A 22,479-nucleotide genomic window follows, 5' to 3' on the forward strand; every position below is an offset into this window, starting at 1 on the left:
CCCCTTTGTTTTCTCAAACCTCCTGACCCCGAACGTGGGAGGTGACGCGGCACCAGCTGAGTGAACGCCGCGGTCGCTCCGGCCCCGCCCTCCGGCCCCTTCACCTGGTCTCCCCGGCGCAGCTGCGTAAATTGGTCCATGTTCGCGTGGGGGTGTGACGAGCAGCCGGGGGCGTGCGCGTGTCCCGCGTGGCCTTCAAGATCGTGGAGGTCATTGCCCGGGAGGATGCACATGAGGTCGAAGACTGGCGCCTTCACGTTCTTCCTGAGCGCGCCCTTCCTGTCGCCCCTCCACCACGAGCTCACCTGGGAGGCTCCTCGGAGTGAGCCGGGTCGTGTTTCTCAGGAGCTCGGAGGATTGGGGGCACCGAACTAGGTGCGGAAAAGTCAAATTTCAAACACACACAGTTTGAAATAGAATAGTTTTTAGGCCTTGAAAGCAAAACAGCAGACCTCTTGCTGTTGTCCTCCCGGCTGCCCCTTATCACGGGTCCCCAGAGTTAACCGCTATACTTGGGCGTTTCTTCTAAGGCTTGTTTGCCACCCCAACCCCCCTCTTTTTCCTGGCATTTTCTGGCATTTCTTGGTATTTTAAGTCGTAGATATGTCTGTTGCTTGGACAATGAGGATTAGGTCCCTTACCTACCACTCCCCCCAAATACACTTCTTTCCCCACACCTGACGGTGCTTCCATTAAGTATAGTTAATTGTTACGTTAATTTACATTATATTAATGGCCACATTTTTTCTTACTAATCACATTATTATATACAATACATAACTAAGCACAAAATGATAGTCGTTACCGCACAGGGAGACAATGCTGGTGAATGCGTTCCTGCACGGCTGTCACCTGTGGGTGTAGGGGCTGTGCCTTGTGCGGACTTGGAATCACCTGTTCGGAGGAAGGGAGGCTTCTTAAAATTAGTGATTCCCAGAGGGGCCGCTTCAGTTTTTCCAGTCGATGGGCATTCATTTCTAACCAAGCAAGACAAAACAAAGCGTCATCGGTGCCCAGAGGGGATCTTTATGTTTAAATGTATTTTCTTTAGGCAAACATGGTATTAACAATTCACACGTTCAGGCCACATTTATTAAACCCCTTCTATGCTTGTGGCACTTTTCCAGAAACTTGTGCTACCGAGGTGAACAAAAGACAAAGTCCCTGTCCTTTTGGAACTTACAGGTTAGGGGAAACAGATAAACCTATGGAGAGAAAATAGATCAGGGAATAATAAACGCTGTGAGGAAAAACAAAGGAGAAATACGGAGAAAGTGCAGGAGGGAGTGAGTAGAGACTGCTAACCATTTTCCAATATCCATTGTCTCTGCCTCCTCCACCCCCGTTTTTAAAAATTAGTGATAGAACCCTTGCACCTGGATACATCCATGTGCCTAAGTCCGGGCCAATGGGGTGTTAGTGTGTTTATGACCTACTGTGAGTAATCTTAAAGCATTGTTGGAGGGTTTGTTCCTTTCTTATTTCTGCTTGCTGGGATGTGATGTAATGGCTTAAATTCTTGAATTGTGAAGTAGAAGTCACATGCTGAAAATGGCAGAACAACAAGATAAAAGAAGCCTAGGTTCTGACACCATGGAGCACCATCGTAGGAGCCTTGGACTGCCCACCTCTGGACTTTTTTTTACATGAAAAATCAACTTCTAGTTAAGTCATTAAGACCTATGATCTTAATAGGAGGGTGACTCTTTTTCTTCCTCTTTTTTGTTTGTTATCTTTATACCTATCATTTTATTAATCAACATTTTATTATTATTATTATTATTCTTTTTGCCAAAAGATACTTTTCTTCTCAGTATGATTAAATTCATTTATCAGCTTCTCAGTTTCATCCAGAGTTATCTTTTGGGAGTCCTTTGTTCTCTTGCTCCAGTGAGGTCTAGTTTTCTAAGATGCATCTCTTTTCACTGAGCTGGGGAATCTCACTTACCTTATGCTGGACCTTCTCTTTCTAGGATTTTGTATCTTTTTTTTTTTTTCATTTTTTCCTCCTAATTTTAGGGGAGGGTACATGGAAATTAGACTTTTGAGACTTGCATCTCTAGAAATGTTTTATTCTGCCAACTCTCTTGATTCATATTTTGGGTAGGTATAAAATTCTACATTGAAAATAATTTTTCCTCGTATTTTTAAAGGCAGTTCTCCATTTTATTACATTTGTGACATTCTGAATCTTCTTCTTTTTATGTGAGTTGTTTCTCTCCCTCTGGAACCTTTTATGTTTTTCTCTTTGTCCCTGTGTTCTGAAATTTCACAATAATGTTCATTGGAGTAAATTGTTTTGTGTTTTTTTTGTGTTTTTTTTTTCATCCATTGTTCCTCATTCAGTGTACCCTCTTAATTTGGACACTTTTCAATCCTGAAAATTTTATTGTGTTTCCCGGATTTTTTTCTTGTCAACATGTTATTGTGCCTCTACTATTTTACACCTCTGCTTTTTGGGTCTAGGTTCTTTTGGGTAAAGTACAATTTTATCTTCTAACTCATCTATTGAATTTTAAACTTCAGCTTTCACAATATTTATTCCCAAGATCTCCTTTTTTTTTAAATCCCTTCTCCAGAATATTTATTGCTCACTCTCTTTTTAGAAATAATATCCTCTTTTGTTTCATGGATTCAGTATTTCTATCTCTGAGGACATTAATTATAGGTGTTTACTTTTTAATTATTATAGTAGGTCTTTTTCCTGCATTATTTGTTTCTTTTATGTTTTATTATGTTTTCTATCATTTGATCTGTTTTCTGCCTAGATGCTAGTATTTTTCTCAAAATATTTTTGTTGTGATCCTTGGCTATCAGCTCATATTTTGAAGTAGGCAAAAATTGGAGAACTCTTTTAATATGGGCAGGGCTTGAGAAATAGTGGGCTTCACTGCAGAGTTGTCTGGGCTATTTAATTGAGGGAAAATATCCCTGTCTGTTATCATCTGTAAGTCATTTCTCTTAGTCTAGTCAGTTACCCTGTGAGGAAACTTCCAGGGTCCCATCTGTGTGTTATAAGCCTTATTGCCAATTTCCTGTAACTGAGGAGGGAAGGAGGTTGGATATCTCAGTATTTTGTAGGGGGCCATTCACTTAATTTTTATGTTCAGGACTGGTTCTGATCCCTTCAACTGTGTCATGAACGTGATTCAACTTTTAAAGAATATATTCAACAGGATAGGCTCAACTGTTGTAACAAATAGATGCCAAAATGTATAACGTCTCAAACACGATAGGATTTTATTTCCTTAAGAATCTAAAATGCGTTTTCCTCATTGGCAGGCAGTTCTTTCCCACGTGGTGAATTAAGGACCCAGGTTTCTCCTACCCTGTGGCTTTGCCATCGTGGAACTCCATCAGCAGCAGCAGCAGCCAGCCAGCAAAACGGCAGAATTTTCAAAATGAAAATATTTGACAGTGAAGATTAAATTTTGTAACTGCAACTTAGGAAAAATGTTGGTAAGTGCTGCTAGGTGTCTAAGACAATCTCATATTCACTTTCTCACAGGTTTTAATTATCTTACAAACTCTGAGAGTTAAGCTTTGTCTCCAAGTCAGAGAGGTGAAGTTCTGAGAGAGAATGTTCTCAAGTTCACTGTTGCTAGGTGGTACATTGGGGTTTGTGGTGGAAAATTGCCTCTAAACAGCATTTAAAAAGAAATGTTTTTCTGTGGCAAAAATTATAATTAATTAATTTAAAAAAAAAGAAAATCCCTAAACTGCCTGGAAGATACATAGAGGAGGCATTTTGAAATTATTTTGTATATCCTAAATTTCTGACAATTGGTCCAAAGGACAGGTAGTCCAAAGCTAGATAAGTCTGGGTTATTAAAATAGGGTTATGTGGTGATATAAAACAACAGGGTCATTATTTTAGATTGAGTGGACTGAGGTTGCCTATCTAAGAAGGTAAGTAACAAGGAACATGTATCATAGGTGAAAAAATATAAGTAATATATCTGTACACTTTTAAGAAAAAGAATAAAGTGAATGCTTGTGCCCCTGCCACCAAGCTTAAGAAAAATATTGTCAGTAACTTAGAAATCCAATACATCTTTCTTTCTGGTCACATTTCCTCCCTCCAATACCCTTCCTAACCTCCCTCAAGTAACCATGGCTCCAAATTTTATGTTAATAATTTCATTCATTTTTTTAAAAAATTCAACTACATTTGTATATAACTATAAGTAATATATTGTTTTGGTTTGCCTATTTTAGAACTTTCTATAAATGGAATCAGACTATTATTCTGTCACTTGATTTTTAGCTTTGACATAAGGTTCTTAAAAGTCATGTGTTTTGATGCAGTCACAGTAATTAATACATTTCTCTGCTGTATGCAATTTCATTGTATGTCTATATCTTTATTTGTCCATTTGACTACTGTAGACAAAGATATTTTGAATTTTTAAGTAGATATTTCTTGTTTCCATTAACCTTCTTTTGTGTGCCATAAACCCTTTTGAAATTTTGTGAGTCCATGGAACCCTAATAGTTTTATATGGTTAACAAATACAGAGGGTTACAAAGAATACAGATTATATTGACCTAGAATCATCAAAATATACAACTAAATGATTCTTTACAAAGAAATAGACATGCTTCTTTATTAAGGTACTAAATAACAAGATCTGTCCTTAGACTTAACAGCTATAATAATTTTAGATATTTGCAACAACTCTAAATGGAATTTGATAATATCTATGTTATTTACTGGCCACAAAGTCACAGGTCCTACTAATAATATTGTGATTTATTGCTTATATTTCATATTCAAAGGAAATGCTTATTTTCAGTTAGAAGTTGGTGACAATAGAGATGTAACTTTTTTTCCATCCAAGTTTCCAGACCTTCTGAATTCTATCCATAGACTCTTGGGGATCTGTGTACTGGAGGTTACCAAACACTGTTCTAGCATATATACCTAGGAGTGGACTTGCTGTGTCATAAATATGTACATATTTATCTTTACTAAATAGTGCCAAATTGTCTTATATACTTATACCCTTAATTACAGTGGGTGAGGTTTTTCTGACAAATTTTTTATTATTGTCCATTTGGTTTGATGAATGTGAAGATGCATTTTTGTACCTCACATAACATATAGGTGTTAGTTAAAGGGTGGAAGAAATTATATGATGTGGGCAAAGGCAACAATCAACTTAATGGTGTTCCTATTTGTTTTTTTTTGTAAGTCAGGCTTGTGCAAATCTGCAGAAGGAAGCAGAAGAGGTGGATTCAGTGCTAGCCCAACTGAGTAGGAGGCCAGTTGCTCTACGTGTAAACTCCAGAAGTTTGTATTTTGGTGATACATCCCTGGGTAAGTGCTTTCTTAGTGCTATATTCTGAGGCCACTAGATGGTGGTATAGATTAGTTTTTCCTTAATTAGGTTTCAAATTGTGCAGAGGTCTATTTTTGTTGTTTTTGAGTTCCTATAACTGAACCTTTAGTTATTTAGAGTGGAGTTAGCTTACAGTTCCTTTTGTGCATGTGGGTGTGATATAGAATTATGTATTGGAAACATTTTTAGTAAAGGCGAATTATTACAATGTTTATGGATTTGTTTCTTTTTGTTATTAATAAAATAATTAAAAATATTTTTATTGATTTCAGAGAGGAAGGGAGAGGGAGAGAGAAACATCAATGATGAGAAAGAATCATTCATTGGCTGCCTCCTGCACACCCCACTGGGGATTGAGCCCACCACCCAGGCATATGCTCTGACCAGGAATCAAACCATGACCTCTTGGTTCATAGGTCGATGCTCAACCACAGAGTCATACCAGCTGGGCATTAATAAAATAATTGGTAATAAAAAATAATTGTTTCCAGTCAATAATCCTAAAAAAGTTTCATTCTCATATAGATGAGTAAGTATTTGTGGAAGTTCCTGTTATGTAGTGAATATTGAATTAAATGCTGTGGGGAAGGAAAAAAGACTGGAGGCTTCTTGAGCTTGTCAGCATGTCGTAATATTTCTGTATCAGCCTCTTTGCTGCATGTCTTACTAGAATAAATAGCAGGAAAGGTTTGTGAGTAGCTCAATATTAAGTATAGCAGAATTTATTTAACGTTTCTATCAACAAATCAAATTGTTTTTAATACTAAAACTCATGAACATATGAGTTTAATGTGTGCTCATGATATCTCCTTTTAGATATCCTATAGCTGTGGTTGGCAAACTGCGGCTCGTGAGCCACATGCGACTCTTTGGCCCCTTCAGTGTGGCTCTTCCACAAAATACCACGTGCGGGTGCGCATGTACAGTGCGATTGAAACTTCGTGGCCCATGCGCAGAATTTGGTATTTTGTGGAAGAGCTGGTATTTTGTGGAAGAGCCACACTCAAGGGGCCAAAGAGCCGCATGTGACTCGCAAGCCGCGGTTTGCCGAACCGCAGTTTGCCTTTTCTTACGTTTTGCATTTGAAAATAAATTTAGAGCCAGTGATATTTTAAAACTTCTCATTAATAAATGGAATCATTTCCCCAAATAGGCTTTGTAAGTCTATTGTTTCGAATAATTCTTATTCCTTGCAATTGGAATTGGGGAGAAATATTATAGGAGAAATATTTCTGGGCCTGTGCTATTTGTTTTATATTTTTGTTACTAAATATTTGGTTTCTTTTGTAGGTATAGGTTTAGACATTATTTAGCTTTAAGTACTGGTACACTTAGTTTGTAACTTTTTTTTCATGAGTTCCTCCTGAAGTGAGCACCCATTATCCAGTGCTCTCTACACATCCACAAGTTGTCCCAGATACCCCGTAGCTGACCTATCAATTCACTTTGTCATTTGTTTAGGTTTCCTTGGCCATCATTGATTCCTTTTGCAGCATCTTTATACTTTGTTGTTTCATTTATCCTCAATATTGTATTGAGGACCAGAGCATTAAGCCTTTGCGGTCGTTTGTCTACTCTCAGCCACCAAAGCTTTTTTACCGTTCCGGTCGTATGTCTGCTCTCAGCCACCACAGCAAGGAACCGTACGAATCTTAACTCTATTCATTCATGTATCAGTTCATAATTTCTCTGAAAGCTCTTAAGTGTCTAAGCGACCTTGTCACGAACCAAAACATTGCCCCGACAAATCGGAGATATCGAAACTCAATATAAACAAACGCGGTCGTTCCACACTCGCCATGCAAAACACCGTGGCGAGTCAGTCGCCTTTTGAGAGTGAAGAAATCGACAAGCTTCGGAGATACTTCGCAGAATTTCAAATAAAGCTTTACAAATTACGTTTAACTGTAATTAGGCATTCTCGCTTGTTAAGATATTTCAAAATAATACTCCAAAATGGCAAAAAGAAAGTTACCGAAAGAAGTGTACTGCGAATCTGAAAGTAACGATGAAGAGTTTTATTTTGGCACCTTGAATACTGACTCTGACGTAGAAAGTGATAACGTTTGTAGTGACTCTACTAGTAGTGACGTAGTTCCAAAAAAGAATTAATAAATCTTGTTTATCCTTCATAATCTTGCATGTTATGTATCACTGCTCTTTCAATGGAAATTAATTTCGACCAGTACGACACCCATGTCCAAATTTAATATGACCGCAAAGGGTTAATGTAAGGGGCTTGTAGGCTGTGTCCAAACACAGTGGGTCTATAATCTCTTTTGCCCTTTGTTAGGTCCTTCAGGATATTGCCTAGGATTTTCCCCAACACACTTCATGACTTAAGTTCAGATGTCCCTCTATGTCTTATGAAGGCTGACAGACACATAGTTTATGGAAATCAGCACTACTCAGATTAAAATTCCATCTGAAAAACATTCTAAGTTTATGTCTCAAGATAGCTTAACAGTACTCTAAAAAATAGGCCTTATACTCAAGATGGTTTTCTTATATAAAGACATTGAACATTAAAAATTATAAATCCCAATTTTCCAACTCCCCTGGAGACATCTGATGCTCCCATTCAGCACAAAACAAAAATTGAAAATAGTGGAAAGTCATAACTTTACAGGCTGTCTCAGTATAAATCCTATTTCATGGTATTTTTTATTGAATATTCATTGGTCCTGAGCCTGTAAGTTTTTTGGAAGAGGAATGTTGATAGATTCATGTTACTGGAGTATTTTTTATGATTACTTCCTTAATGAGAGTTAGGCTCTCATTTGCTATGTTGAGTTTTTCTTCAACCCTATGCAGCTGTCCTCTCATTGAAAGAGGTTTTTAATAAATATTTACTTAAAATTCTCAAATCATAAATCCCATTCCTATTGCTCTTTCTCTCAGATTGTGAATGATGCCTGTTTCACAGACAAAATAACAGCAGATTCTAATATGCCTTATATAATGTAGGAGAAATGATGGATATTATGTCTTTTACTTAGTCTTTTCTTATTCTCTTTCATTCACTTTATGAAGTTGATATTTCCATTTTATAGATTAAAACAAAATGAAAAAGAAGCTCACAGAAGCTAAGTGACTGCTACAGGGTAACAGAATGAATAGTTAGAGTTTGCTTTTTTATTTTAATTGCTCTCCTGTAATACAGGATGACTCCTACTGATCCCCCACAGTGACTATGCTGTATTGTTTATTTTAAAGTTGCTAAGAGAATAAATCTTTTAAAAAATACATTTTTATTGATTTCAGAGAGGAAGGAAGAGGGAGAAAGAGATAGAAACGTCAATGATGAGAGAGAATCATTGATTGGCTGTCTTCTGCACGCCGCCCCCCCCCGCCCCCCCCTCCGCGCCGGGGATCTAACCCGTAACCTGGACATATGCCCTGACTGGGAATCGAGCCGAGACCTCTTGGTTCATAGGTGACACTCAACCACTTAGCCACACCAGCTGGGCTAATTTTTTATTTTAATCAATGTCAAGTTATAAGCTCAACAAGCTAAGTTATTACATGTATGTATAACTGGGTTTGTTGGACTCTGCATGATCTATTACAAACTTTTCTTTTAAAACTCCCTGAATTTCTTTCTTATAGCTCTAAGAGTAGAAGCTGCAGTCTGTTTTGGGGGTAAATTCACTCTTTACTTTGGGAAGGACCATGTTGAGGAGTGCTTTGCGTTAGGTATTCATTCTTTTTTATTGGGAGAAGTACTGATTTTCATGGAAGAAGGAAATGAAGAGACACTATCAATCTTGTATCAGAACAGAAGCTAAAGAGGAAAATGGACTTAAGGGGAACCCTGTGAATGGGGATGGCTAAAAGATATCAAGAACAGTAATATTTAATATTGGTTTATTTTTCTTACTGATAATAACGCCTCTATCTTATTTTCAAGCCTAAGTAAAGTTATTACACAGAGTGGCATTTTAGAATGTGGATATGTAGGAGACTTAATGTCTCTTCTTTGTGGATAAAAGGTACTGTTGAGAGCTTATGCAACACAGAGCATACAAGATTACCAGAGAGGGAAAATTTAGAACAGTAGTGTGGCGTAAAAAAAACATACCCATGCACACCAAAAACTAGGAAAATGTAAACACTTTTCAGAAATTATTAGGGAGATGGCTGGAATACCTGCAGTTTAGAAATTAGATTATTTAGTTCTTAAAGGAAGGCTAGAGAACTTGAGACCATCTAGGTAATATATCCTCATGTTTTTAGTTTTTGCCTCAAATGTGAGAGGGATGAGGGGGCGCAAAGGAATGCTTTAGTTAGGGCTATATGATTGACTATAATTGATGAAAATTCATCTCAAAACTAGTGTTTTATTGACTTATATAACTAAAAAGAATAATTGTGAATCTGACTTTAGACACAGCTGGATCAAGGAGCTAAAATAACAGGCTCAGACACACCCTCCCTCCATCACTCAATACCCCTTTGCCTCTCGGGCTCTCCACACATGTTGGTAAAGATTGACTCCACATTTACAGTTGACCAGTTTAGCAACCATAGTAGAAAGAATGCTTCTCATCTCATTCTGAGAGACAGCATTCTTGGGTTGAGTTTAATTAGCCTGGCAGGACTCACTTCCTATGCTAAATGAATCACTGACTAGAGGGATTTGCTTATTTAATTGCTTAAGCTTTGGTTCCACGATTTTCACTATTTCCAGTGGGTAGGGTCATCCCCATCTAGTACCACATGTACCTAAAGAGACTGTTTAATTGTCAAAAGGAAAAAAAAATGCAATCTTACCACAAGAGGGGATGCTGGAAAATAAAACAATAGATGTTCAATCACAGTGACTGGAAAAGGAGACAGGAAAACAGAAGGGAGAGAAAGGAAGGAGATGGAAGAGAGGAAAGGACAAGAGGGAGGAGAAAATGGAGAAAAGAAAAGAAGGGGAGAGAGAAAGGAGAAAGGAGATCACAGAGAACAGAGAGAAGAGAGATTCATCTTGAGGAAAACCACGTGCCCTTATGGGACCCTGGGCAGAACTATATACAGTTAGAAATCTCAGACAAGACACTATTCCAAAGGTTTTACATGAGCATTCTGTCTTGAAAATAATATGAGACCCATATTTGACTTTACAAGCAGATAAGTTCCCTTGACTTCATCTGTGAATACAAAAGATTTGATCTGGTCCCACTTCATAAGACAGTCCAATGATTTCATTGGATGCTTTTGAGTTCGTTGACTAGGGCATCGTGTACATAAAAAGGGCTGAACCATAGAATAAAATGACTACAGTCAGGTGGGATGAGCAGGTAGAAAAGGATTTTTTTTCTTCCTTCAGCAGAATTAATTCTCAGTATGGAAGAGAGGATTAAAACATAGGAGATGAAAATTAACAGTAGAGGAATCATCAATACAATGCTTGCCACTGTCATAATAAGCACATTCATGGAGATATCTGAACATATGAGTTTAAGAAGAGCCAGAATCTCACAAGTAAGATGGTTAATGATGTTATTCCTATAGAAAGGCAATGCCATTGTTAGGACTGTTTTCACTAAGGAGTATAGACAGCCTATGATCCAAGACCATGCAGCCATGTGCACAAACAGCACCCTGTTCATGATGATGGGGTACCTCAGTGGGTTACAGATGGCCACATGCTGGTCATAGGCCATCACACCCAGGAGGACACACTCAATGGAGCCCAAACCAAGAGAGACAACCATCTGCAGAGCACTGCCACTGGAGGAGCTGGATTTTCTCTTAGCCCTAAATATGATGAGCATTGGGGAGATGAATGATGATGTATAACAGATGTACAAGAATGAGAGGTTTCCAAGGAGGAAATACATGGGGGTGGGAAGGTGAGAATCTAGGATACTGATGATAATGAGGAGGCTGTTTCCCAGGAGGATTGCCATAAATATGATGAGGCAGAGCACAAACAGAAAAAGTTGAAGCTCCAGGTATTGAGAAAGTCCTATCAGAAAGAATTGGTTATGGCTGAGTAATTCCCCATCTCTTTGTGTCCATGCCACCTTCAAGGTTTAGAAAAGCACAAGACTCAGGGAATTTTGATCTTTTAAAATGTAGATGTATCAAATGACTTTCACTTCTATTATTTTGTTTTATTCTTAGAACAGATCCTGTTCAAATTGATACATTTTTAATCTTATTTCTATGGCATTTCCATCTTTGAGTGAGGAAGAAATTAGATTGTTAGTTTGCTCTTTTCAGAACTGGGATATATCACTTTTTTATTGAATGGTTAATTAGATTAAAAAGTTAATAAGAAAGAAACAGCCCTCTTACTGAGACCTATCTTTGAACTGAGTTACATTAGATTGTCCTGTGTTATTTTTCCCATGCCTCCATCTCTTTCTATTAACCACATAATCACATTAATTGTTGTGTTGTTGTTTTTCTTAATTTAAATCAAACCTCTGATCCTTTCATTCCTTGGCTTTGGGATATCCCATTTAAATTCCAATTAACTACTTACAATTTGATGTCCCTGTTCTGTTCTTTATATCATGGATTAATTGGTAGTTACTTGTTTGCCTTTGACTATCCCTACAATCTGTCATGTTATGTCTTTCTAGATTCTTTCCTGCCAGATACAAAGTCCTCCTGTTAGAGAAACATGCTAAAAGCAAGTGAGAGAATGATCATGAGTCTGTGAGAGAGACTCTTATGATGAAATGAGTGAATATACTGATCATAATGTAGTTGTACTATAGTGAATATTTACCGTTTTGATAAACTTTAGCCTGAGGATCTAGATCAGCGGTTCTCAACCTGTGGGTCGCGACCCCTTTGGCAGTCGAACGACCCTTTCATAGGGGTCGCCTAAGACCATCCTGCATATCAGATATTTACATTACGATTCATAACAGTAGCAACATTACAGTTATGAAGTAGCAATGAAAATAATTTTATGGTTGGGTCACAACATGAGGAACTGTATTTAAAGAGCCGGAAGATTGAGAACCAATGATAGATGATTGAAGTTCTGTGTTCATTCAACAAAAATGTATGAAACATTGCCCTTATCTAACTTCAAGGTGATGAAACTAATTTTTCTAGGCTTATTATGAAATTAAAATTTTGTTCACAATTTAGATAAAATATAGCCATATTTGAGTAAATTATTTTAGGGGACAGAAGAGGTTGGAGCCAAATTAAATGTCTGGTCCTTAATTATGTGGTTAATTTGTCTTTAGACAGACTGAAATGGACAGATATACCAGCTTCTTGGTAAAGGAACAAGAAGTTGGCATGTGAATACCATATCAATAAGAGATACAGAGGGAGCAGGGAGTTAGGGAACCAGAGAAGTGTGTGCCAGCCGCTCCAGGGGAAAGCGTGGATTGATGCATGGCCCAGCAAGAGGGAGAGCAATGTGAAGGCAGAAGCCAGGGCAAGCTCTGTTTGAAGTATAGTCAGGCAGTAGGGGAGCTGATCCCAGATATTAAGACCCTAGACATTGGCTTGCCATTCTTGTAATGGCTGTAGTACCTGGCAGAGGACTAAAGTGATTCATGGGGATCTAGGGAAGAAGCAGACAGTTTCCGGAACAAGGCGGTCTCAGTTAGTAAACACTGAATGAATGAAATCAGAAGGGAGAGATGATAGACTAGGGCTTGGAAATGTTGAAGCACAGTAATTAATCATGAGTCTCAATAAGTTCATCCTAATTGTTTCTTTATGCCATATTTGTCCTGGAAAGGGGTGGAGGGTTAAAGCTATAGTCATATTTTTATGGTGTGTAGGTACATTTGAGACAACAGAATATAATTCAGTACCTACCAGAGTGGCTTAGAGAAATACACTAAATATTTTCTCCTCTTTCTCATTTAAAAATTCTAAAAATAGTACTGTCTCACAGTACTGCCTGGATACTTTCGTTCTAGGAAAGGCCAGAACTGGCAATGATGACAGGTGGGCAACCCAGGCTTGGACTGGATTTCATGTGAGTCCAGTCACAGGAAGTAAGGTTTGCCAGGTTAACAAATAAAAATAGATGACGCCCAGTTAAATTTGAATTATTTCTAATTGCCTTTGCATATGCACACTGGGATAAAAGAAAAGTACTGCATAGGAAATTCTTGTACTAAAAATTACTTGCTGTTTATCGGAAATAAATTACAAGTATCTATATTAAGTACCTCTTTAATTATATTTCTATAACTATTTGGCTCTACTCTAACATTATTTTGTTTTACATAATTTGCTTATAAAACTTCTTGCAGTTACATTTGCATCGTAGTATAGCTTTACTGTGGTCACATCAAAACTATTTAATTCCTTTGTCCACTGAACATTCATTAATGAGAAAACATGTTCAACATTTGCATTGCAAGCCAGTATACCGAAAATGTATTTGCATAAAGTTAAGAACTCTGAGAATTGGTTTTCAAATTTGATTTGTTGAAGCATAGAATACCATTTTTCATGGCATAAGTTGCTTTCACATTGTTCAAGATTATGTGCATCTTTTGCTCAACAACTTTTTGTGATTATTATCCACTGACAAAAAAGAGTGCTGTTTTCTAATTTTATTCTATTCTTTTTAACAGCATACATGATTATTTTTACTGTTTTAATGCTGAAGAGTATTTTATGACCTTAATGTATAATGATTGATTTCAAAAGATAGTCATGACATAATTATCCACTTCAATCAGAACTTCTTGTACTGTTCAGAAGTAAAGTATGGTTTGCTCATCTCATGGAAATTGTGGATGTGGTCTGTTCTGTGTGTCTCATGCCAATGTGGGCATGACTGAAGGACAAGTTGGTTAAGTTTGGGGTATTGTGTAAATACAGGGTGGTAGGGCTTACAGTTGTTTGTATGGAAAATAATATAATAATGAATAAAAATAATACAAGAATAAACTCTATTTCACATACTCACAACTGTAAACCCACTTTTGCCCAACCCTGTATTTGAAGAGAAGACATGAATGAGAAAAATTAAAATGACTGTGCATACTATTCTGGCTCTTTTAGAGTGACCAGTTTATGGGCTCTGAGACTCTAGGATTTAGAGGTCAAAATAAAGGATATCAGCAGATAATTTATTAAGAACAAAGCATCATTTTGACTTAAGTGTCACAGATTACTAATGCATCTTTCTATCAGATATAGTCAATTTTAATTTCCAGATCTTGACCATTTGACCTAGGTAGCAGTTTAACTTTGCTCTTCCCAGACAGTGTAAAGTCAGAAGAATTATTTGTTTTGTGAGTTACACTTCAATTAAATTGTATTAGCAACCTTGTCTTAATTACTTCCAAGGGACTTCATCCCAAAAGTACTAGAAAGTTTCTAAATTCTATTCAATCCACATTGTGAACTTTAAATTGCTTTTGGGATTTAGGAACAACCTCAAAGCAGCACAGACTTGAGGTTGCTCTGGTGCTCTGTTGGCTGGTTCTTTAAAGGAGCCTCATAGTGTAATGAATGTCAGGAGCCCACCTTTCATCATTACTGGAAGTCAGTGCTATTTTGTCACTGGTAAATTATTATTATTTTTTAGCAATACAATGGCAGATACTTGATGTTAATGAAAACTGAGAAGCAGATAGTTCCTTTAGTTATCTTACTGAACTTATTGAGATGAAATATATGAGATTTACAGTCTCATAAAATAATAGGACTTCTGTTTCTGGCATTTTAATGTAGAAATGCTCTCTATTCCAGTGAAGTGGGATATAAATAATTATAACATATTGCTAATGCTTAATGATATTTTGAGTGACTTAAACCTTTTTATTATGGGTAGTCTGAACATGCAGTGAGAGGAAGATCAGAAGAGCAGTTGTTAGAATGGAGGGAGCTGATTTCTGTGCAAGGAGAAGATAAAATGTATTTTCTCATACTTGGAAGTAAAAGAGTAAATCCCCTGTCACTTAAATTCTTAGATTATACATTTATTTATGGTTTGGCTCTAGACTGAGACATGTATGCTAGAGTTATTCTGAGAACAACTTGCCATTCATTATGTGTGTCAGGTAGGAGAGTTACCTAGATGGTCCAATTTGTACTGGAAAAGACAAAGAATAACAATTTTTTTTAAAAAAATATATTTTATTGATTTTTTACAGAGAGGAAGGGAGAGAGATAGAAAGTTAGAAACATCGATCAGCTGCCTCCTGCACACTCCCCACTGGGAATGTGCCCACAACCAAGGTACATGCCCTTGACCGGAATCGAACCTGGGACCCTTCAGTCCACAGGCCAACGCTCTATCCACTGAACCAAACTGGTTATGGCAAGAATAACAATTTTATCTAAAAATGTTTTCTTTTACAAACACCACTAATACCAGTAATTAATGTTCTTAAGAGACTGCAGGTATACATTTCCTCCAAGTTAGAAATAACCAAAAGTTCTTTTTCTAAAAATATATCTTTTTGGTTTGTTCTCCTAATCACAAAACTCTTCTAAACTGAGGTTGTTACCATTGAAAAAGGATTTATATATACTATTTTGTTTTAGTAGCTAAAGAATAGTGATTTTTGTTAAGGCTAATGTAGTCATTGTGGAGGAAATATATCTATATCTCCAATAATACTTTATATGTTTTAGATTTGTCTGGTCAAAATGTTATAGTAAAACTGCATTCAAAATAATTTCAAATTCATAATGTAAGTGAGATACATAATTTAACCCAGTTGTGTGTCTTCTGAATCTTCTTTAACAAGGATTATTTTTTTGAGCTAAAGCCTCTTTTATGAAGTATACAAGTCTAACTGATCTAGCTTAGAAGATAGTAACATTCTTATCCTATCCACCAATCCAATTTTAGGTCCATATTACCCATAAGGAAGCCACTTAAGGATGCAGACAACTCTTACAGACACTGCTTTAACAGGTCCTTGTACGTTCTGGCTGCTGCAGAATTCCTTTTGGTGAAAGAAAACATTAACATGGGGAAGACCAATCAATCTTCTGTGACAGAATTTGTCCTATTGGGGCTTTCTGGCTACCCAGAGCTTGAGGCCATTTACTTTGTTTTGGTCCTATGTATGTACCTGGTGATCCTGCTGGGAAATGGAGTCATCATAATCGTAAGTGTCTATGACTCCCACCTGCACACCCCCATGTACTTTTTCCTCAGTAACTTATCATTCTTGGACATTTGCTACACCAGTTCTTCTATTCCCCTATTTCTCAGCAGCTTAACTTCAAAGAAAACCATTTCCTTCTCTGGATGTGGAGTGCAAATGTTTCTCTCCTTAGCTCTGGGATCCACAGAGTGTGTCCTTCTCAGCATGATGGCATTTGACCGCTATGTGGCTATATGCTTCCCTCTGAGATACCCCATCATTATGAGCAAGACTTCCTATGTACCCATGGTTGCTGGGTCCTGGGTTGCAGGGGGTGTCAATTCTGTGTTGCAAACCTCTTTTGCCATGCAGCTTCCTTTCTGTGGGAATAATGTCATTAATCATTTTACTTGTGAAATCTTAGCTGTCTTAAAATTGGCCTGTGCTGATATCTCTATAAACGTTATTTGCATGGCTGTTGCTTATATGATTTTTCTTGTTGTCCCAGTACTTTTCATTTTTGTTTCTTATGTTTTGATTATGTCCACCATCCTGAGAATTCCTTCTGCAGAGGGAAGGCGCAAAGCCTTCTCCACCTGCTCTGCCCACCTAACAGTGGTGATTATATTCTATGGAACCGTCTTCTTCATGTATGCAAAACCCCAGGCTAAAGACTCTTCCAGTGCAGACAAAGGACACGTCACAGACAAAATCATCTCTCTCTTCTATGGAGTTGTGACACCCATGCTCAATCCTCTCATCTATAGTTTGAGGAACAGAGATGTGAAGGCAGCTGTGAAGAATATGTGTCAGAAATGCTCCTCACAGGGGACGTGAATGCTATTAAAAAAATTCCTTTACTCTGAATGCAGGGCTTGTTCTCACCTGAAAGTTCCAAAACAAAAATAAGAGTTGGTGGTACCATTAATCCCTGAAACTAATTTTTCTGTTCCTGGTATTTAAATGTGAGAGAAATCTAGGGCCTACCCTTTCCCTTCATGACTGGATTAAAGAGAAAAGGTACAGAAATTCATGGGTAAAAGGATTTGTTAGGTCTGATCAAATAATTGAATCAGTGCTCCCTCCCCTGGGAACTGACCTTTAGGCCACTTCACAATGGACATTCCACTTGCTTAGACCACATTCCACTTGCTAACATGATTCTCTCTCCCCTCTGGACTATCCTAGAATCCGGACCTGCACAAGAGAATTCTCCACCCAGAAAAAGCCTGCCTAAAGTCCTTTAAAAACCTCTGACTCCCCGTCTTTGAGTGCTGGCACCATTTTGGGGCTTATCCCATCTGGTATCCAGATGACCTAATAAATTTATAATCCCTCACCACTTTGGCCTCATGCATTCCTCCTTCGGCGACCTTAAGAGGATTTTCATTCCAACCATCTACTTTCTCAAGGATAACAAAATTTAGTTCAGGAATGATGGATTTTATAATCTTATGTAAAAGGAAATATTATTTTACTAACTTAACCTCTTATCCTCTACATTCATTAGTTTTCTAGTCTCATCTCTTTTTTAGGAAGAAAGTTGAAAGTGCCTTGTGAAGGGGCAGAGTACTATATGAACTCAACATTAAATGATTCTTATTGGGGATAATCTTTGATCATTTAGAGGGAAAGGGTGAGGACTTTAGGGCATCAGGTGCCTGGCCTGTGTACATGGCACAGAGAGACAAGAGTAGAAAAATGAAGCTATTTTTTCATAGGGATGAACCGTGGCATGTTTGAGTGAAAACCTTTGTTACTGATAAATTACTCAAAAAATTACTTAATTTCTAAAGAATTTGGTTGCACAGTTCTCTGAGAACATGGTGATAATGGGTTTAGAGTGTTACAGATAAGTATTTTTTCAGTTACATGAATTTCCTATAGAATGTGAACTTTCCGTTCATTCAGTCATTTATTCCTTATTTTGATTATTCAATCAACCAGTATTTATTGAACACCTATTTTAGCTCAGGCATTGGTGATACCAAAAAAATAAACAACATGGAAACAAAAACAAAACACGATCAAAGAGCACACAGTCTTGTGGAATACAGACTGACACATAAATTGGGGACAAAAAATGTTAAATAATATTAATAACTTTATCCTCTCCTCTACCTTCTAAGCTGGATATTTTGTTTGCTTTCATAATATGTTAGGTCTTTATTGGGCTGAACAGAGTAATGGGTGGATTTGGAGTAGTTTAAATGGGATAAACTGAAAAGGCTTGGCCATCTCTAAGAAACAAATGAAAGGGGGCAGTGGGAAAGCGGGGATAATGCAACAAGGAAGAAAGCATTGCACACTAGAGATTTTTTTTTACTGTTTTGATTTTTATCTTTATTGTTGAGATTATTACAAATGTCCTTCTTTTTCCCCCCCAATTGTCCCCCTCCACCTGGTTCCTGCCCATCCCAGGCCTTTGCCACCCTATTGTCTTTGTCCATAGGTAATGTATATATGTATGTAAGATCTTTGTTTAATCTATTCCCATTCCCTCAACCCCCTTCCCTCAGAATCATCAGTCTGTTTCATTTCCATGCCTCTGATTCTATTTTATTTACCAGTTTATTCTGTTTGTTAGATTTTGTATTCATTTATTTTGAGTTTTAGATTCAATTGTTGATAGTATGTATTTGTTGCCATTTTGTTGTTCATATTTTTTATCTTTTTCTTATTTTTAAAGAATACCCTTCAGAATTTCATATAATACTGGTTTGGTGGTGATGAGCTCCTTTAGCTTTTTCTTGTCTGTGAAGCTCTTTACCTGACCTTCAATTCTAAATGGTAGCTTTGCTGGGTAGAGTAATCTTGGTTGTAGGTGCTTGCTATTGATCACTTTGAATATTTCTTGCCACTTCCTTCTGGCCTGCATAGTTTTTGTTGAGAAATCAGCTGACAGTCGTATGGGCATTCCCTTGTAGTTAATTAACTGCTTCTCTCTTGCAACTTTTAAGATTCTCTCTTTGTCTTTAGCCCTTGGCATTTTAATTATGATGTGTCTTGGTGTGGTCCTCGTTGGATTCCTCTTGTTTGGGACTCTCTGTGCTTCCTGGACTTGTAAGTCTATTTCTTTCACCAGATAGGGGAAGTTTTTTGTCATTATTTCTTCATACAGGTCCTTAATATCTTGCTCTCTCTCTTCTTCTGGCACCCCCATAATGTGAATGTTGGTATGCTTGAAGTTGTCCCAGAGGCTCCTTACACTATCTTCATATTTTTGTATTCTTTTTTCTTTTTGTTCTTCTGGTTGGGTGTTTTTTGCTCCCTCATATTTCAAATCATTGATTTGCTTCTCAGCATCATCCACTCCACTGTCAAATCCCTGTATATTACTCTTTATTTCAGTCAGTGTATGCTTAATTTCTAACTGGTCCTTTTCCACTTTTTTTTGAGGTTTCTAGAAGATTCTTGAGTAACCTTATAACCATGGTTTTGAACTCTACATCCAGTAATCTGCTCTCTTCCATTTCTTTCATTTGTGATATGCCTACCTGTCTCCACATTTTGGCTGCTTCCCTGTGTTTGTTTCTATGTATTGGGTAGAGCTGCTATGTCTCCTTGAGCTGGTAGAGTGGCCTGGTGTAGTAGGTGTTCTATAGAGCCCAGTGGCTCAGCCTCCCCAGTCACCTGAGCTGGGAGCTCTAGGTGCACCCCTCTGTGGGCTGTGAGCACAGTCCTGTTGTAGTTGAGACTTGATTGCTGTTGGTGTCACTGAGAGGAATTAACCTCCAGGCCAACTGGCTGTGGGGACCAGCTGAAACTACAGTGGAAGAGCTGCTGTGCAGGGGACACCCTTATGGAGCAGGACTTGCTTCAGAGGGGCTTTGGTGCTCACTGAGTCTGCCCCTTGAGTGTGTCACTTATGGATGTGTAAAGTTGTAATCTGGTATGGTTTGACACTGACCACTGGGTACACTGGCTCTTGGGTCTCCTGGGAGGTGCAAAGTCAGCCACTGCCTGGGACCACCCAGCAGGAGCTACAGAGAAATCTGCAGATTCCTCCTCTTTGCATCAGGTTTGGAAGTGCCCAGATGAGGCCCACCTATGAAGCAAGGCGTGCTGGTGCTGGGTTTTGGGCCGTTTATTGGTTTGAGAGATTTTTACCCTGAGCAAGGAAAGGCCATTCATATGCAAAAGCTGCTGCATATAGCTTAGGTGAACTTGTAAATTGGATGAGGTGGGGTCTTAGGGAATCACCAGGGTGGAGCAAACAGAAATGGCTGCCAGTCAGCACTGCAACTGGGGAGGTGCCAGCATAGGAACAATGATCCCTGAGAGCACCTCTGTCTGGGAGCTAGTCACCCTGAGTTCCTGCCTTGATGCCAGACAATCCAGTTCCTCCTCGTATGTGTCTGTGTTCCCTAGCACCTCGCCCTAGTGCTAGAGCTCAGAGGAAGTGGGAGCTTGTAAGTTCCGTTCGTGGTGCCTGCCTTTTAAGAGAAACAGCTATGTCTCCAGCAGTCTTTGTGTTACCGAGCCCCAGTATGCACTGGTTTTTACAGCCCGTTCTTCTTATTGCCTGTAGGGACTTCTTTTCCTAGCTCTGGGACCCTGGGCTGGGAGTCTGGTGTGGGGCTGGGACCCCTTACTTCTCCAGGTGGCTTCTGCAGAGATGATCTCCCTCCTGATTAAAAAAGCCACACATGGCCCTAGCTGGTTTTACTCAGTGGATAGAGCGTTGACTGGTGGACTAAAGGGTCCCAGGTTCGATTCCAGTCAAAGGCACATGCCCGGGTTGTGGGCTCGATCTCCAGTAGGGGGCGTGTAGGAGGCAGCCAATCAATGATTCTCTCTCATCATTGATGTTTCTATCTCTCTCTCCCTCTCCCTTTCTCTCTGAAATCAATAAAATATTTTTTTTTTAAAAACCATACATGTGGGTGTTGGACCTACCCGTTCCACGCATCCGTACTCCCTACCAGTCTCAGTGTGTTTTCTTCTTTACTTCTCTAGTTGTAGGACTTCCATTCAGTCAGCTTTCCAGTGGTTCTGGATGATGGTTGTTCTATATTTTAGTTGTAATTTAGGTGTGGTTGTGGGAGGCGGCGAGTACAGGCATTTACCTGCACCGCCATCTTCCTTTGAATCTCTCCAGATGGTTTTCAATCAAGGAGTGTATAAACCACATTGAGAGTCTTTGAAAAATACAGATTCTGATAGACTAGGGCTGAGGAATCCTGAGTTCTGCATTTATGAACATGTTACAGGGTGATGCTGATGGCTCCTTTCCCACAGAGCACACAGAGTAGCAAGGCCTCTTAGATTGTATCTCTCCAAAACCTGGGAGAGCACCACTGCGGCTTCAACTGTGTATAGAGTGGTAATTGGATAGTACACAGTGTGAAACGGAACATTCTAGTGAGACTTGGAGGTGAGACTTCTGTGTGGTTTATTGCAAATGGGTTCAAGTTCTTCACAATTTTAGACATACAAGCAACCAAATTGCATATAGGTTGTCCATAGGAAAGTAATTAGACTTGTTGAATTTTCAGTTAGGCCAATATTTTTAAAATAATGGATTCTGGGTCAACTAAAGCACCAGAGTTTTTCATAAAAACGCATGGAGCAAATGTCTTCAATTTGAAAACAGAATTAAAAAAATAAATATTAGCAAATGACCTTCCTGTTTAGAGTGAATGAATCACAGAATGTCCTTTTAAAAACAGCTCTGTATCCTCATGATATTCTGCCACAGCTACAAACTGTATCTCTAGATAAATAAAGTAATTGAACTAATGGATGAGTACTACTTAATATTTTAATACAATGATTGTGGAGGTAATATAGGATTTGCCTTGTGATAGTCATTTGCCAACAATTTATGCTGCTTTCTGAGGAAACAATGCTCAGACCATTTAGTCAGTATATAAGGAGGTTTATAATCCTATTGAGTATGCAAAGGAGGACTCTTATTCAATTCAAGCTGTGCCAAACTATGCAGACTTACAAAGAGAGCAGGAAGAGGTGTATAGGCCAAATATACTCCTATTCAGTACTGTTTGAGATTGGAATTTGATTTAATTAATCAACCTATTAGTCTGCGTATAAATATCTGACCGAGGCTTTGAATAAGCATCAGTAGTCTGGAGTCTACACTG

The 22,479-nt window shown here is 38.2% G+C and overlaps 3 protein-coding genes across 3 annotated transcripts in view; 1 reads left to right on the forward strand and 2 right to left on the reverse strand.

Moving 5' to 3' along the window:
• NIPSNAP3A (nipsnap homolog 3A (C. elegans)) overlaps window positions 1–226 on the reverse strand; it is a 9,986-nt gene extending 9,760 nt beyond the window's left edge. Inside the window, exon 1 of the mRNA XM_005859807.2 lies at window positions 105–226. Within this exon, the coding sequence (XP_005859869.2) occupies window positions 105–140 (36 nt within the window). The 5' untranslated portion in view covers window positions 141–226. The remainder of the gene's footprint in view (window positions 1–104) is intronic.
• A 10,334-nt stretch (window positions 227–10,560) lies between these two features.
• On the reverse strand, window positions 10,561–11,173 carry LOC102255033 (olfactory receptor 13D1-like). Its single transcript, XM_014534457.1, is given in 2 exon segments — window positions 10,561–10,638; window positions 10,640–11,173. Coding segments are annotated over 2 exon segments (612 nt in total).
• Window positions 11,174–16,255: 5,082 nt separating this feature from the next.
• LOC102255346 (olfactory receptor 13C3-like) lies at window positions 16,256–17,212 on the forward strand. The gene has a single exon (XM_005859829.1). The coding sequence runs from the start codon at window positions 16,256–16,258 to the stop codon at window positions 17,210–17,212; it is 957 nt and encodes a 318-aa protein (XP_005859891.1).
• The last annotated feature ends 5,267 nt before the right edge of the window (window positions 17,213–22,479 follow it).

Source organism: Myotis brandtii, unplaced genomic scaffold (assembly GCF_000412655.1).
Source record: "Myotis brandtii unplaced genomic scaffold, ASM41265v1 scaffold13, whole genome shotgun sequence".
NCBI classification, from domain to species: domain Eukaryota; kingdom Metazoa; phylum Chordata; class Mammalia; order Chiroptera; family Vespertilionidae; genus Myotis; species Myotis brandtii.

Coding starts and splice junctions, on each gene's coding strand:
- LOC102255346 (XM_005859829.1), top strand. CDS start 16,256: ATGGGGAAGACCAATCAATCTTCTGTGACAGAATTTGTCCTATTGGGG.